Source organism: Condylostylus longicornis, unplaced genomic scaffold, assembly GCF_029603195.1.
Source record: "Condylostylus longicornis isolate FDR11 unplaced genomic scaffold, ASM2960319v2 ptg000030l, whole genome shotgun sequence".
NCBI classification, from domain to species: domain Eukaryota; kingdom Metazoa; phylum Arthropoda; class Insecta; order Diptera; family Dolichopodidae; genus Condylostylus; species Condylostylus longicornis.
Genome location: NW_026577999.1, coordinates 9,704,106 through 9,721,366, shown reverse-complemented (window position 1 = coordinate 9,721,366; position 17,261 = coordinate 9,704,106). Strand labels below are relative to the sequence as shown.

At 24.6% G+C, this 17,261-nt stretch overlaps 1 protein-coding gene across 1 annotated transcript in view; it reads right to left on the bottom strand.

Moving 5' to 3' along the window:
* Positions 1-1,067: 1,067 nt before the first annotated feature.
* Positions 1,068-17,261, bottom strand: part of LOC129608143 (bumetanide-sensitive sodium-(potassium)-chloride cotransporter) — a 31,535-nt gene continuing 15,341 nt past the window's right edge. Inside the window, exons 3-13 of the mRNA XM_055519471.1 lie at positions 13,046-13,142; positions 4,312-4,699; positions 4,010-4,243; positions 3,602-3,921; positions 3,129-3,515; positions 2,940-3,075; positions 2,673-2,884; positions 2,351-2,592; positions 1,738-2,286; positions 1,397-1,670; positions 1,068-1,328 (exon numbers count right to left, since the gene is read on the bottom strand). Coding sequence (XP_055375446.1) covers positions 1,212-1,328; positions 1,397-1,670; positions 1,738-2,286; positions 2,351-2,592; positions 2,673-2,884; positions 2,940-3,075; positions 3,129-3,515; positions 3,602-3,921; positions 4,010-4,243; positions 4,312-4,699; positions 13,046-13,142 — 2,956 coding nt within the window. The 3' untranslated portion in view covers positions 1,068-1,211. The remainder of the gene's footprint in view (positions 1,329-1,396; positions 1,671-1,737; positions 2,287-2,350; positions 2,593-2,672; positions 2,885-2,939; positions 3,076-3,128; positions 3,516-3,601; positions 3,922-4,009; positions 4,244-4,311; positions 4,700-13,045; positions 13,143-17,261) is intronic.

The following is a 17,261-nucleotide window of genomic DNA, read 5'->3' as shown; positions in this document are numbered from 1 at the left end:
TATATAAACTACCACTATTATACAATATATTTTTGTTATATTATTCTTTGTTTTTAATCTTTTTTAATTTATTTTTGTTTTATGTTTTATCGCATTAAATATATATATATTTTTTTTGTCGTATATATTTTAAATGTGCTTTAATGCTTATTACTATATGTATTTTATATGATTTTTGTTGATTAAAAGAAGAAAAAAAAAACAAAATTTTTTTTTTTTAATTAGAAAACGCGCACAGAATAAAAGTATGTTAATTTTATTATAAATTTCAAAAAATAAAAAAAAAAAAAATAAACATAATAAAATTTATACTTCGTTCCGCAATATATTATTTAATATTTGAATTAATGTGTCTTTTATTTTTTAAATTATATTTCAGTGGTCAAGAATTCTGAAAATTTATGTTTATTTCCCTAATTTTATCCATAATATATGATTTTCATCTAATGAATGCAAATTTAACAAGGCTCTGTAATATTATTTTGGTTTTACTTTTATTTCGCTTACTACCTTGTTCGTAGTTCTGACTTTGCTTCCTGATTATATTCTTTTATATTTGGAAATATTATTCATATGTGATATTTGGAACAGCTTTATTTAAACGATATATTTAAAAATTTTTATCAAATTCTCATTTAGAATATTAGATCATGTAAAGTACATTCATAAACGTATATCAATATGAAATTTATGTCATGATTTCAATCTCAGTTAGAATGTAAAGGAATAGGATGATTCTATGTTACAAAAGTAAAACTATTAGTAGACTACTGTTACTTCGTTTTCAGCTTTTAAATAACGAGTGCTTAAAATAAGAACACCATAAAATTAATGTTTTTAAATCGAAATCTTTTTATTTAAAGGTGAATATGTATGTATGCCGCTTCGCATTTTATGACTCTACTATCAAAATGAATAGGTCCTTTACATGAGCGCAATTTCTTGTTAACGTTTAACAAGACAAACAAAAAAATTATTGAAATGTTTAACGAAATAAATAAACTACATTAACAAATAATAAAATTAAACTTTATTTTCAATCTTAAAATTTATAATGACTATATTAAAATAATTATTCTAAATCTAAAATTTTGAATTATTACATGAGTAAGTATGAAATTATTAAAATATCACTGGCATGAGCTAATTTTTTTTTTTTTTATTTTACCTTACAATGTTTTAAAGTTCTTATCATAGTTATAATAGTGATCTTAGGAATATAAAGTTAATACTGGCGTTTGATTACCACGTGTCAATAGGAATGGACAATTGACTCCGCTGGTTAACATTTCTAACCATGACATATAGAATGGAGCTGATATTGCTTCCTAAAATGCAGAGAAATTATTAAATATTTTATATAAAACTTTGATTTTAAATTTAATAAAATTTTCACCTTTCTTGGCATTGGAAGTGACATTACAATAAGGGCAGCTTCTTTTGAATGTTTTACAACTAACTCATGAATTCTCAGTTGTCTATTCGTTTTTTCAGCTAAACCTTCTACTTCTGTTTCTGAAATGAAACATTCTGGATAATTTCGATCTTGAAAGCCTTTTAGTAACTTTTCATGACTTTTAACTGTTTGAGGTGATGGCATATCAGTTACACCTTGTAACATTGTTAAAGAACTATAATTAATTCGGAATTTTGAAAGTAAAGCAGCCATACTAAAAATTAAATAAGCATAAAATGAAACTTGTTCTGGTTAAACAGGGTAGGTATTATAAAAATTACTTCTTTTCTTCTTGTTCTTGATCTAAAATTTTATTTGTTAAGGCAAATACACGAAGTTTACAATTTTGCCATGTACTTCTTTGTGAAATTATGTAGGGTAGTAGCATAGTTAAGCCTCCATCATCATATAGCCACCATACATCAATTGTACTTTTTGGTTCCTGTTTTTTAGTAAAAACAGTTAAAGCGTCCATAACTTTTTTGGGTACTTCAGAGCCACCACGTGTTGCATATAAAATTTCTACATCGCATTTGGGAATTTTCGGTGGTAGTTTTGGTTTTAAACCTGATTGATTATTTGATATTGTTGAAGATGAACTAATCATTCCAGCAATATTAAGATTTGAATCAACATGGAAAATTTCTGAAGTTCTTGGTACATTCAAGGCAGGTGCTGAAACGTTTTCTATTGAATCACTAAAAGCTGGATTTGTAAATGCACCATTTGGATAAGATATTTTTGGTTCAATATATTGCTGTAAGTCTGAAAAATCTATTCCATTGGGTAATCGAAGAATAGCTACTGCCATTCTTAAAGAGAATGCATGGCTAAAATGTCAAATTAAAGTGGTTAGTAAATTACAATAATAAATTATCAAAGTGGTTCGCTTACTATAAAACATTAAAATAGGATGAAACTTCTTCTTTAGGACAAGTTTGCCAGTGAGACTTGTATCCCATTAAAATTATATTCGGAGCCAATTTTCCAAATCCAGTAGCCTTGATGAGAGCATTAGAACCATCTTCGAAAGAATAACCATCCATTACATTATAAAAAGCTTTAATTTTTCTGGCTGCTAAATATTGTCTTCCATCTTGTAAAAGTGCTTGTCGTTTTTTGTAGCCAATTCTTGTCTGTTTGAATAAGTTTAGTAATTTTATTAAACTGTTCTAGCTACATATTGTTCACAGGTATGAGATTTTAGAATACTTACGGGCAGTATATTTCCAGTTATCATCAACGAATTATGTTTTGTGATTAAATGTGCCACATCAATTAGTGGTGGTCTAATTGTAGGATCCCCTGCTAAAACTAAAATGTTAGGATGATAATTTTTAACATGCTCCTCAACCGATTGAAGTTTCTGAGCTGCTGATAAGGCGCTTTTGAACATTTGGGCTTGTGTTGTCGATCCCCAATTCACATCTAAACAAATATCAGAAATTTAATTTTTTAATTATCAATAAATGACGAAATTTACTTGGCTTTCGATACACAACGACCAGATATAAAGCGAATATAACCACAAATGTAATAATGGCTGCAATATAATTGATAGTGAACATGATGGCAACACACAAGAAAAATCCTGTTAAACTCAACCATTTATTATAGTACTAAAAATAAATGATTTTGTAAAATTTTCAAAGTCAAAGTAAAACGCATTTACTTTAAATGTTGGACGCCATCCTAAAGGTTTGATAAAAGCTGCATGGAATGTACAGAAATTGATAAGCGCATATGAAGCTAAATAAAATGTTGATATTAAAGGTGCAATCACGTTAATTTCACCAATTAAAAGAAAAGCTGCAGAAATTAAGAAAACAAGAACATAGCCACGGAATGGCTCTCCATGTTTTCCGTAAGGTTTTGAGAAAAAGATGAATCCTGGATAAATTTCATCCACCCCTAGTGCTTGAATTAAACGTGGTACCGATAAAAGATTTGTTAATGCTGTGCTAAGTGTGGCTGCAAAACATCCAGCATAAATTAGTGGGCCCCAAGCTGACATAAGTTGCATTACTGAATATGAATTTTGTAAACCAAATTCACATGTCTATACAAATAAAATTATTCTTACTAAATTAAACATTATATAATAAAATTTATTTGAAAAAAAAATTATTAACAGCAAGAACTAACATTGTTTTTAGCACATTCGAAATCCCATGTCCATTCACCATTTACCAAAGATACTTCACTTGCAATACCACTTGCATCACGAAGAGCAGCACCACCAGCGAATACAACAAAAACTGCATAACTTGTCATCGAAATTAATAGAGCTAACATTGTTCCTTTTGGAATAGCTTCTGCAGGATTTTTAAGATCACCAGAAATATTAGCACCAGCTTGAATTCCAGTTACACTTGGAAAGAATATTGCGAAAACAGTAAAGAAATTTTGATTTAATCCTTCACTAAAACGATAATCTGCAAACAGATTTTCTTCTAAAACTCGGGCTAAAATAATATAAGAAGTAAAAACAGTTTTTAATAATTTAATTGTACACGTATTATAAACTATATGAAAATTTTTAAATATATTTACCTGAAAATCCAGTAAATCCTTTAGAAATTTTTTCTACATCACCCATCGGACCCATAGCACATCCGACAAGAAATGCTACAATAGCTATTATTATTGTTGCAACTAAGAAATTTTGTGCTTTTGATTCCCAATCCATTCCAACACAACAAATAAGTACTAAAAGTAAAATTGTTACTGTTCCAACAATACGAACATCATTAAGTCCACCATCAACAATTTTAAGTCCATTTGATTCTATTGAAAGTAGAAACGTATAATATTAAATTTATATAATTCATTATCATAAATACTTTACAACATACTTAAAAGATCATTTAATGAATCACAAAAACCAATTGTATTCATTGATGCAGCAACAGCATTCGCAAATGCAAATACAACTCCAATTGATGCACCAAATTCTGGACCTAATGATCTTGATATTATAAAATAAACACCTCCACCTTTTACTTCACCATTTGTACTTATTGCTGATAGTGATAAAGTTGTAATAACACAAACTACTGTCGATATTCCAATAATTATTAAACTTTGTATAATACCAGATTGTGCTACAACCCAACTGAGACGTAAAAAAAGCATTACACCCCATATATTTAATAAACATGGTACCATAACACCATTAATCCAACCCAATTTAATATGTCCACCATGTCCCTGTCCTTTTTCTTCATCTTGAGCTGCACCATCCTAAAAATTAAAAGCAAAAATATTTGATGTATAAGTAAGTATTTTTGATTTTAAGTTAGAATATATAAGTTTGAACTATGAAAAAGTATGCTATGAGTAGCTATTTTAATTTTTAAAACAAATTTCAAGAGTAGAGTTGGAAATATTGCACACTTGGATATATAACGAAATTGCAAGTTATACAATTCAAATTCTCATTATACGAATTCAATTCATTTTATTCACATGTTGCATTCAATACACTACTTATTGACATTTTAATTAATTTGTATGACAGATTTTGATTTTGGTTCGATCTAGTTCTCAAACTAGTTTAATTTAGATATGGATCTGTTCGATTCGTTTCAATTAACCTAGTTTTATCTGGATTTTAATTTAATTTTAGCATAATGAAAGAACATATTGTAATTAAGAAATTGTTTAACTGTTATACATAATTATTATATAATTATGTATATTCATTATATATATAACATATATATAATGACATTATATATAACATATAACATATGACATTATATATAACATATATAATGAATTTATATTAATTTTTTTTTGTTTTTTTGCAATTTTTCTTATAATTGTTTGTATTATTTGTCTGATAAAGAATATTTTAAGTTTTACGTGCAATTGTACAAAGAAAGCAAAAAGAAAGCAGCCTCTTTACACAAAAAATTATTGAATTAATTTCAATATTATGTAAATACCTAAATAATTTAAAAAAAAAAAAAAACAAAATAAATATACCATTAATTTTATTAATTATTATTTTTAGTAATTGCTTATTTAGATTATTTAGAACACATAATATAATCTCTCATTGACTTAAAAAACCAACAACAACAAAAAACTCAATTGTATAACACTTAAAATTTTATCGATTTAATGTTAATTACCAATAAGTATAACACTTATCATTGTTTAATTGAAACCCAAATACAATAGGAATAGAGAAATTGAAAAAGTACTCATATGATTGAATTTCTGAAGTATTCATACCTATGAATGTATGTATGTACATTAATTTAAAGAAAAACAGAAAAAAATTGTTATATAATATTTGTATAAAATAATCAGAATATATTATGGTATAATAGAATAGGTAAATTTTCCAAAAAAAAAAAAACTATACAGAGATTATCATAATATGATAATAAATTGTTAATTAGAAAATTATTTTTTGGTATACATATTGTTATACCATAAGTGACACTTGTTGTATATTGTAATCATTATAAGCACAATAAGTACCATAATATCCATTAAGTATAGGTATAGGTACTCATTTTATGTGATTGAATACATTCGTTTTGATATTAATAAAAAAATATAAGTGTGTTATGAATGGCGTTAAGTTCAATTAATTATACAATTAAATAAAAAAGCTATTATAACTGGAAGCTACACTATTTTTTCTTGAATAAATATCGTAAAAAAACTATTTTATTAAATAAATAATTTTTTAATTCAACAAACATTTATTGCAAACAAAAAATTCAGGTTAATTTGTAAGCTTCATATCAGATTTATAGACTATAGTATAATAGTATATTTAATAGTATAAAAGATGAAAAAATTATATAACAATAAAAAATATTATAACAGTAAAATGATGAAAAATATTTTTTAAATTTAAAAATTTTCAATTATTAGGAATGTTTTGTCATTATTTAAAAATTAAAATTAGACCTTTAGAATTGATTAAAATTAGTAAAATTACAGCTCCAAAAATTATTTACAATATTTATTATTATATTTTACTAACTTTTTTAACATTTCAATTTTAACATTTATTTGATTTTAAGTGATTGTAGAATACTGGGTGTTTCGCGTAAAATGGCAAATAATTTCATGGATGATTCTTTTAATAATTGTTAGCAAAAAATTGTATGAATCGGCAGATTCAGATATTGTCGTTTTTGAGCTAAATGTACTAAATTTCTACTGCATATAAATAAATGCTTACATATCTTCGGAATTGAGCGACCTAGAGTAACTCTTATCGGGGGAGCTTGTTTTACAGGCGATTGATTGTTCTTCATTTTCAGTCTCATACAATTAATATAATTTGAGCCATAGTTTTCAAGATAAGGCTTCAAAATCAAAGGCATATCAAAGTGAGAATTATGCTTTTTTTTTTTTGGAATTTTCCTTAAAAACTCAAAAATTTTTGTTAAAAAAAATGTTTTTGTTTTTATTAAATGTTTGAAATTTTAAAATTTTATATAATATATTTGTTAGTTGTATTCTATGTCATCCTTGGAAAATATACAAATACTGAAATTTAAATTCTTCCTCAATTTTTGAAATATAAATTTGAAGTTGTTTGTTATTTTTACTATTTGGTATCATAAATTTAATCTTATACATACTACTTCAATGTATATAATGTGTATATATAATATATACCTACATAATATATATAATTTATTTATTTGCTTTATTTTATTAATCGAAAATGAGCAGCTAATCTTACCTTACATTTTTCTTCCTTATAAATAGATAAAGAAAATAATTTTGATCGAGTTCATCAACAAAAACAATTTTAAATGCAATATTGCAACAATAATAATGATAAGCTATAATCAGGTGCAAAAAAAACAAGCATAAAAATATCTTCGGAAATCAGTAACTATATAATATGTAGGTACTTGCATAATTAATCCTTTCAAGTACAATGATATAGAAATATTTCCGTCTGGTATTAATTTTATCATTACCAAATAATCAGAGAAAATATTATTTTGGCTTATTTCCAATTAGCCAATCAATTAAATTTCTTTAATTTTTTCAAGATATTAAATTGTATATTTGGTAATTATTTAAACTGAAAATAAAAACCTTGATATATTAATTAATAAATTTCCCAAAGATATAATTATGACCATACTTGCTATAGTATTCAAAATCTATGTACTTTAAAAATTTTAAGATTTTTATACCCGTACGAACGTAACGCTAAGAAATAATGCTCTTTCATATAGACTCAAGTGTATGTTTTTGATCAGCGTCGAATTCTGAGTTGATTTAGCTTTGTCTGTTCTTCCGTCCGTCCGAGCGATAACTCAAAAACTAATTAAGCTAAGTTCACCAAATTTTCACAAATGATTTATTGTAGTAAGTGTCTGATTTAAATGATTTATCTTTTAAAATGATTTATTGTATTGGGGTACTGGTTCGGGTAGCTGCCATGCAACTTCAAAATTTATTTAGCTATATCTCAAAAACCATGCAAGCTATGGTATTAAAATTTCATACAAACAATATAGTAGTAGGGCCGATGTGTTTGATAAAATTCGTTAAAATTGCTTGGCTCTTTTTGGTAGCTGCCATACAACTTCAATAGTAGTCTGGCACACACAGTATTTTGAAAAACAAATAGTACTAAAATTTTGTATAAATTAATATAGTAATATGGAAACTTAAAATCATAGTCTGTCCCATAGTCAGTTATGGCATCTTTATTCGCACATAGGATAACAAATTCGTACGGGTATCACAGAGTTAACAAGGTCAACTCTATCTTTTCTCGTTTCGTAGTTAAATTTAATTATTTTATAATTTTTGAAATTATTTTTGAATTCAAATGAATTATTTTAAAATAATTTAATATTGAATATAATTATTAAAAATTTGATATGAATTTTTTAGTCTTTAAAGAAACCCAATTTTGTTATCAGAAATATCAGATTTTTTAAAATAAACTCAATAATTTGTAGGTATTGCCGCCTATAATTGATAATTTTGACCTTCGATCTCAATACAAAATTTCATAATAGTAACAAGAATAATATTGAATTAAATACATAAAAAATTTACCATATAAATTAGTTAAACAACAAATTTTTGCTTTTATCATATTCATGCGTCAAACTGCAGTTGTATAATTTGGTCAAATTATTATAATACGAACCGGACCATGCTATATAGTTCTCTTAAATATCTAGTAGAATTTTAAAATTTAAAATTTCGTAGAATAATATTTTTTTTATATACAACTTATACTGTTATATTTTACTGTTTTCTGAGTATAATAAATTGCTACATATATAATAATAAAATTATATTAATTATATTAAATGTTTGGTAATATTAATAAGGACATAATATTAATACGCATAGACTTGTATTAGTCATTTATGATTCCACTATAATACTCATATCTAACACATTTATAATTGTGTGGAATAAAAAATATTTTTATAAAAATTATGCTTTAATATTAAATAACATAATAAAATTAATATATACATATATACATAGAGTCTGTACCTTGGTTACACATAATGACCGTAAACAAAACGTCACAAATTCAATGATTAAATAAGTTCAAACTAAATAAATTAACAAAACAAACTGCATACATTCTGTTATACAAGTATAGTAAGGTATAAAGAATAATACCTGTTTTAAGATAAGATATGTGAATTAAAAAAAAAAAATTTAATTACAATCATGTTATACGTATTATGAGTCACCGGCCGACTAATCGATCAGAATATTATTAATATTTTAGACAACTATATGTATGAAGACGCGCGTTAATCTTCATTGTATATATAGAATATATAGATTATACCCCCGGTATGATCAGAAATTTTTGAGTTATAACTAGTATATTCGGGTGTTAATCAATGATATTTATGCAATAATGAAAATATTAAGGGTTAAAATGATATTAAAAGAAAACAAAAATATTATTTTTTTTTTCAAATTATATTCACTTATAATTTTAAAGACGATTAGCACTTTTATCATTTATCATTTATGAGAATTACTTATATATAGAAAAGGTGCTAATATATGAGATATTTTCAATGATTTGACAACAACTTAAAATTTTATATTATACTTATATATGCATAAATAATTTAAATATGATGTTGTTTTTTCCTAGAAAAAAAATCTTATTAATTTTAATAAAAATTATTTAATAATCATTTTATGATTAATTTAAAAAAATATATATATATTTAAGGGTAATTAATATGAATGCGCTAAATATGAATATATTCGAAATGCATGATGTGCTTACGACACAATTCCGACATAAAATAAGAAAACGTAGATGTAATTTAATTTGGAGGTGGGTTGTGATTGTAGATTTTCCAATATGTAGTGAAAATTTCAACTTTAATGCTAGTATTTGCTAACAAACATACAGGAATATCGCATATGCAAATGGGCAGTGTAGACTCTTAATTATTAACACAAAAAAAATTTGTTATACTTGTTTAAATAAAATATTTGTTGTTTTAGTTTGAAAGTGACCTAAGTCTATAGTTCAATTAAAAATTATAAATTTGAGTTTACTAGTTAATCAAAAATTCAGTTGACATGGTCGGTTAATTTATTCGACAACTATAATGTTATTCGAAATTAATTCGAAATATGGACATTATAAGTAATTGCTTTCGAAATAAAATAATTTTGAAATTGCAAACGAACTTAGGTCACTTGCAAAATAAACTATCAATTTATACATAAATAATAAAAAAAGTTGCGCCATAATGTATGCAATATTAAAATTTCAAAACTTTAAGATGTAAGCTATTTATTTAAACGATATTTAGAACGATATTAATTGTGTTAATTAAAACCATTTGTTTTTTGAATAATGTTATTAGAAATAGCTTAAATATTAATAATTTTTCATAAATTACCAGTAATCTGATAAGGAAATTTATATTTCAATTTCTATATCATTATTCATGGAATACTTAATAATATGTTGTATAAAAGTATACATATAGAAACCTAAGCAGTTTTCTAATAACTTAATGATAGATAAAGTATTTTTAATAATGCAATTTATTACCAACCCAAATTGATTAATTTTTAAAATAAATATTTTATTCTTATTCTTTCAATATGTACAGATTTTTTGGTTCTGATTACTAGGCACCTATCAGTTGAATGTTAATTACAAATGTTATAAAATTTTTATATTTTTTTGGAATTTTATGAAAATTACCATAAATGAAAAGGAAAACCTGAAAATTTTTTGGTTTCAACCATCAACATATTTGAAGAAATCAACATTTAGTTAAAATTTAAAGCTGTTCCATAAAATCATGTGGTTTCAAACGTAAATAATTTCTGTTAGTAATATCGGACGTACAAATTTTCTGTATAATCTTACTTTTAATTATAATTTCATATCGCTATACCAGGATTATAAAGTTTTTTGAAATAAAAATAACACCAATATTATGTACATATGTTTAAACAGTAAGTAAAAAATATATTATTATTAATTTCATTAATGTGGGACAGGATTAAGAATCTTAACAAATCCAATATAGTATAAAAAATTCCATTGATTTTCATTCAATAAAAGACGCTTTTAATTTTGTAAATATTTACCGGAAATTTGTTATTTATAATGTTATATACATTAAATATATTAGTTTGTATATGTATAATTCAATTATAGTACATTAAAATTTACTATATAAGTGTTCTTAGTTTTAAGTACTAATTTCCCCTATGCATGAATTACATATATAAAAATATAAATATTTTATTGGAAAAGCCATAAAATGTATAGAAAGATTAAAAATTATTGTATACAAAAAAAAAGATTATTGAATAAATTTTATTACAGTTGACACGTTTTACGTTAACGTAAGTGTGTTACAAATTGCTTATACGAATAGTATATAGATCAATAAGTATTTTTTGATAAAATTTAATTAGATTAATTAAATTATTCTAAATTATGAAGAATCTATATGATATAAGTCTATATATATATTTGATAGCCATATTATTTATTACCAAATACCTTAACCTATTGATATGATCCTTATTTTTAAGTAAAATTATTTGACTAAAAGATTATAAAATAGGGATTTAATTTTTAAATTTACGTCTGGGCAGGGTAATTTTTGATTAATTTTTCGAATTCTTTCGAGAATTCTAATTCTTGAATATATTTTTGATTTGAATTAAAAGGATTTGAAATCCGTTTATGATATACGATAAGTATAAGATTATTTCTTGGTTTGGAATGAAGATGATATTTACTTTACTAATATGATATTCAGCTGACATGTGTACACCACTTTACAGATATGCAAATCTGACATTTGGGACATAAATGTGATAAAAGCTGTTTTGAAAGTCAGGAAACAATATTGAAAAAATTAAATATGAAATTCACCTTTTAGTAATTTTAATAATAAAGAATTATTATACCTCAGATGGTTCGAGTCCCGAATAATATTTTGAGAATAATATTAACAATCACTAATTCTCGAGCATGAATAATTTATGCAATAGTGACATCATAATCTGCTTAAAACTAAAATTTAATACAAATTAAAGTTTCATCTTACTTTTTTCTAAAATCAACTTGGTATTTATAATTAATTACTATTAAAAATCATTTAATTTTTTAATTTTTTTATTTTCCTGTTTCTTAACAAATTAAATTTTGAATTTAATTTTTTTAACAACACAATTTCTGCTGTTGAATTGCAGATTAGTTTATGTTTAGATAAAACCGGCAAAGCTTTACTCATGTACTGTAATGTGCACTTGTATAACATTTAATATAGGTACACAAATGTACACAAATACACAATACGTAACATACACAAATGTACGTAACATACACAAATGTACATGCAAATCTCACATTAGTAAAAATTCTATAATATTTTACGCATAAGTATATATACATATTTTTATAATTTTTTAAATTATGTATAACAGTTTAAGAATAACTTAGGTATTTTTTTAATTGTTATGTTAATTTTTTTTAAAATTCTATTTTACATAATTATTTATTCATAATTTACATATTTATATTTACACTATAATTGTTATAAAATTCACTTTCTATTGCAAAATTTTATGACCTAGTTAAAAACGTATAAAAGTTAAAAAAAAGAACTTTATAAATATTAATATTATTTAGAATTTTTTTTTTTTTGTAAAAATAAAAAAGCGTGACTTAAAATAAACTTAGTTTTAAATGAAGATTCTAAAATTATATGCATACAAGATTAATGCAAGTAAAATTTTTAACCTCACATATTAGAAAAATGATCGAGCTCTATCGGGATCTTGTATACAAGTTTTGATTTATTTTTTTGATATGATTAAAACTGTTATACTCTAATTCAAATTTAAACTATTTATAACAGAATATAGAAAATAATGGGATTATATTGTTTCTTATATAACAGTTATAATAAACCAGTAAAAATACTAACAGTATGTATATTAGATTTTCTTTTCTGCATATATATATATATGTACTCGTACGTTTGCCCAATTTGAATGTCAAAATATACTCTATCAATTCTTGTATACTTATACATATTTGTATATACTTACAGTTTGATCTTCAGCTTCACCATGCAATTCACCCATTGACGGTCTTTTATGCCATCTTTTTGATTGTCTATAATATTCTAATCGCGGCAAAGCTTCTCTGAAAATAACCAAAAAAACAAAAATATATATAAAATTTTTAATTTTTCGTAATTAATGTATGTATTTGTATAACAAACTATGATAATTTTATTATGTTTATCTAACTATATAGATATTATCAGAATTATCATAATGAGAGAGAGGGACTTGAAATACATTTAAACATATCAGTTTTTTTTAATAATTATCTATTAATTTACAATGGAGCTATAGGTAATAGCAAAGCTCATAATTTAATTAAATATACATATATTTTTCATGTGACAATATATCCATAGTATGTACATATGTGTTACATATGTTTTAGAGAAATAATTGTGTTAATTGTTTTGTTTAATTGGAATTTGTTAACAAAATCATATACATAAATTCAATATATAAAATGTTATACATATTTGCTGTAATGTTCTAATTAAATTAAGAATAACTTAAATTAATTCAAATTTGTTATATTTTAAAATATTTGTAATAGATTGACGTATACTCGTATAACACACATACATATTTATAAAATTTATTAATAATTAATAAAATTAAATGTGTAGCTAGGCAAGCAATTAATAATAATATCGTAATTACAAACATACATATGTACATATATAATAAATAAGTAAATTTGAATATTTTAAAATATAATAAGAGTAATTTAATGTACACATACATTATAATCAATATTTTGTGAATAATTTTTAATTTTTATTTATTAAAGAAAAATATAATTTCCTTTTATTCGAAATTAAACATACGCACTTAATCAAAATTAATTTTCACTTTCTTTTCTTTATTTTCGGGAATTTATTTGAAAACCTGAAAAATTTCAAAAATATTTTTTTTTTTCCAAAACAAAGAAATTAATATTGTTTATCATATACTTTACTGATCGTATATTGCTAACAATCATTGAGGTTAGGTATTGCAACGTATCGTTCGTGATAGAAAAACGTAAGTACTAAATCACTTTGAGAAAGATGTCGGTTCGTTTATCTGTGCTTCTGGTTTAGTACGTGCACTCGTTCATCTCAATTTCGGCTAAATCGACTTTAATTAAAATTTATATCTATGAGTTTAACTTTTGTCATGTAACGGATTGATCATCTTTTTGGATATAAACAAATCTCAGAAATTATGGATCTTTTGCTATACGAATCGAATTCACGTTGTACCATTAACATAGAGAAATAATCGACTAAATTCCCTGTAATTTATAACTCTGCTTTTTAAAACAATGAAATAACAATTTTTTCGCCATTATCAGGTTCCGAAAATCAAATTTTCACTGGGAATCAATTATGTCAGGAAATAATTAACTTATGTCAGAAAACTTTTAAATTTTTCCATTTACAATTTTCTTTTTGTTTTACATTTTCTATCAATCCCTGTTTACGTATACAGGGATTAAGGTGTGCAAATATAAAATTTTTTAACCGTGGTACCTACGTTGTATAAATTATTTATTTCAATTTCATTTGAAATTTTAATTTTATAACATTATTATTATTGTTATCACAATTCCGCTTATAAATTCATAAAGTACGTACAATAATAAAAAAAGGGTACAATAATAAAATAAGAATAAAAGATACTAAATTTTTTATTACCTTAAAATTTATGCTACAATTCTAGGTGCCATGTACAAACATACCAATACAAAATATTTAAAAAATTCCAAACTTAAAAGTGATAATAATATTACAATAATAAATGTTGTTGTTTTGAGCGCGTTTTACTTGCAATAATAACACAAAAAAAAAAAAATTCCATAATAAATTAAAATACGTAGGTTGTTATATTTGAAATCGTCTAAATAAAATTATAGTCCAGGTCTAATTAAACATTAATTTTTAATCGATTAGGAAAAATAAAAGTTCAATTTGTAAAATCAAAATAAAAAAAAAATACTAAGAGTAACAAGTAAAAACGTTTCAGTCGGTATAAACCGACTGAATAATACCCTGCACTTTGACAATCTGAGTTTAAAAAATTGTTTTTGAAATATTTAGAAATAACTTTGATTGCTAAATGGAAGTTGCTTGAACCTGTCAAACCACTTAATGGAAACTTCACGGATATTATGTCTGACCACTTACAACACACGACTACCAAGTTTCATGAATCTAGCTTTAATATTTTTCCAAACATTTAAGATTAACTTTCGGAGTTGTATGGTAGCTACCCGAACCATTACAGCCAGTCCATTAGAATTTTCAGAACATATGTGAATTGAAATCGGACACACTTTTGCAAAATTTAATATTAATATCTCTATTACTTTTTGAAATATTTAAAAAAACATCTTTGAGTTGTATGACAATTACCCGAACCCGTTGTCCGTGGTCCAATTACAATAGCAGCCGTCGTCGGCACTTAAGAGAAAACTTGTGAAAGTTTCGTGTCGATTGCATTATTCGTTTTTGAGTTATAGTGCGATCGAACGGACGGACATGTCTAAATCGACGCAGAATTTTACGGTGAGCAAGAATATATATATATATATCCATACCGGAGACGCCTCCTTCAAGTGGTTAAAAACTCCATACCAGAATGAATATACCCTCCACGAAATGCAGGGTATAAAAAGAAACGATAAAGGTTATCAAACTTTTATTATTCGAAAAAAAAAAATTCATAAATCATAAATTTAAGATTAAAAAGAAGGGATCCCGGGAAATAGCTATTTCTATAATTATAATAATGCAATATTATTGAACTTTATAAGCAATTTACGAAATGTTATTAAATTCGTCCGCGCAATTTTAATCAAAAATTTTTTTTTCTTTTGGTGAAAGTTAAAGTTTACATGTACTTAAATTTTTACATAAATATTTATGAGAGTCGAAATAAGAATTTATTAAGTTTAAAATAATAAAGATATACGAGAATTAAGTGATTAAAAAAAAATCTAATGTGATCAGCACATAACCGGCAGCACATATAAGCCTATTTTTTTGTTTGGCGAAAGTTTAGCAAGTTTCAAAAAATTGAAACGGCTCTTTCTAATTTTAAGGACCTCACTCAACTTTTACTTAACATACCTAGAAAAATTGAAATTTGGCTCTTAAAAGTAGTTAACTTTATGCTGTTCGAATTATCCTCAGTTAATAGCTGCAGCAGATTGAGCTTTCAAGAAATTTCATCAGTTATTGGTTTCTAAAAATTAAGTTGTTAATTTTTTTAACACCCTGAATTAAAATTTTAAATTTCAAAGAAATTATGGTAAATTAATTCTTTTTGTATGCGCAAAAATTTGAATTCGGCCCGTCGAAAAATTCCAGTTGCTCACATCTAATTCCCTGGTATAAAGCTAGGAAAAAAAATCGGACTGTATTAAAGGTCCAGGTCCAAAGATCTAACATACAAAACCCGAAAGTCGATCAAACTTTGATATAACCAATGCAAACTTAACAAATTGAGATGCAAATTCGCACAGACAGAATAACAAATTGACAAACAGGCAGACATCTCTCCGAAAATATAGTTTATTTACGCTTCCTTACCAAGAAGAGAGAAGTGCATATTCGTCAAAAACTCGACATGCGAAATTTCGTGCCATCACATAACCTCTCTTATTGTATATAATGCGATTCGGTTAAAAATATATTTGTTCATATTTGTACTCAAATTATTAAAAAGTGCAAATTTGTAGATACGAAAAATAAATTTATAGAATGGGTGTAGGACGGCAGATTTTGTAGCTTTTTTAACTGATTTACAACACAAAGCATGTCATTTCTATAAGGGTTATAATTATGAATATAAGAAAATAAATTTGCTTTTTATAGATTAAATGTTACTTTTCCTGATTTTTCATAAATTATCGCAATTACAATATTGGTTTTTGTTTAGAGGCAACATCTTTTTAAAAATACTGTCCAAATCAATAACATATATACCGAAATTATCCAAATTAACACATTTTCCCCCAAAATTATTCTTAAAAGAGTAAATATTTTTTCTATTACGCATCGATATCCCAATATACTATAAAATAAAGTGTTAAAATTTAACTTTAACTGAATAAATTTTAGAGTTAAAGTGTAAATTAGACAAAAATTAAGTTAAATTATTTGAATTGTTCAAAAAAGTTAGAATAAATTCGTTTTATACAAGTTTAAAACCT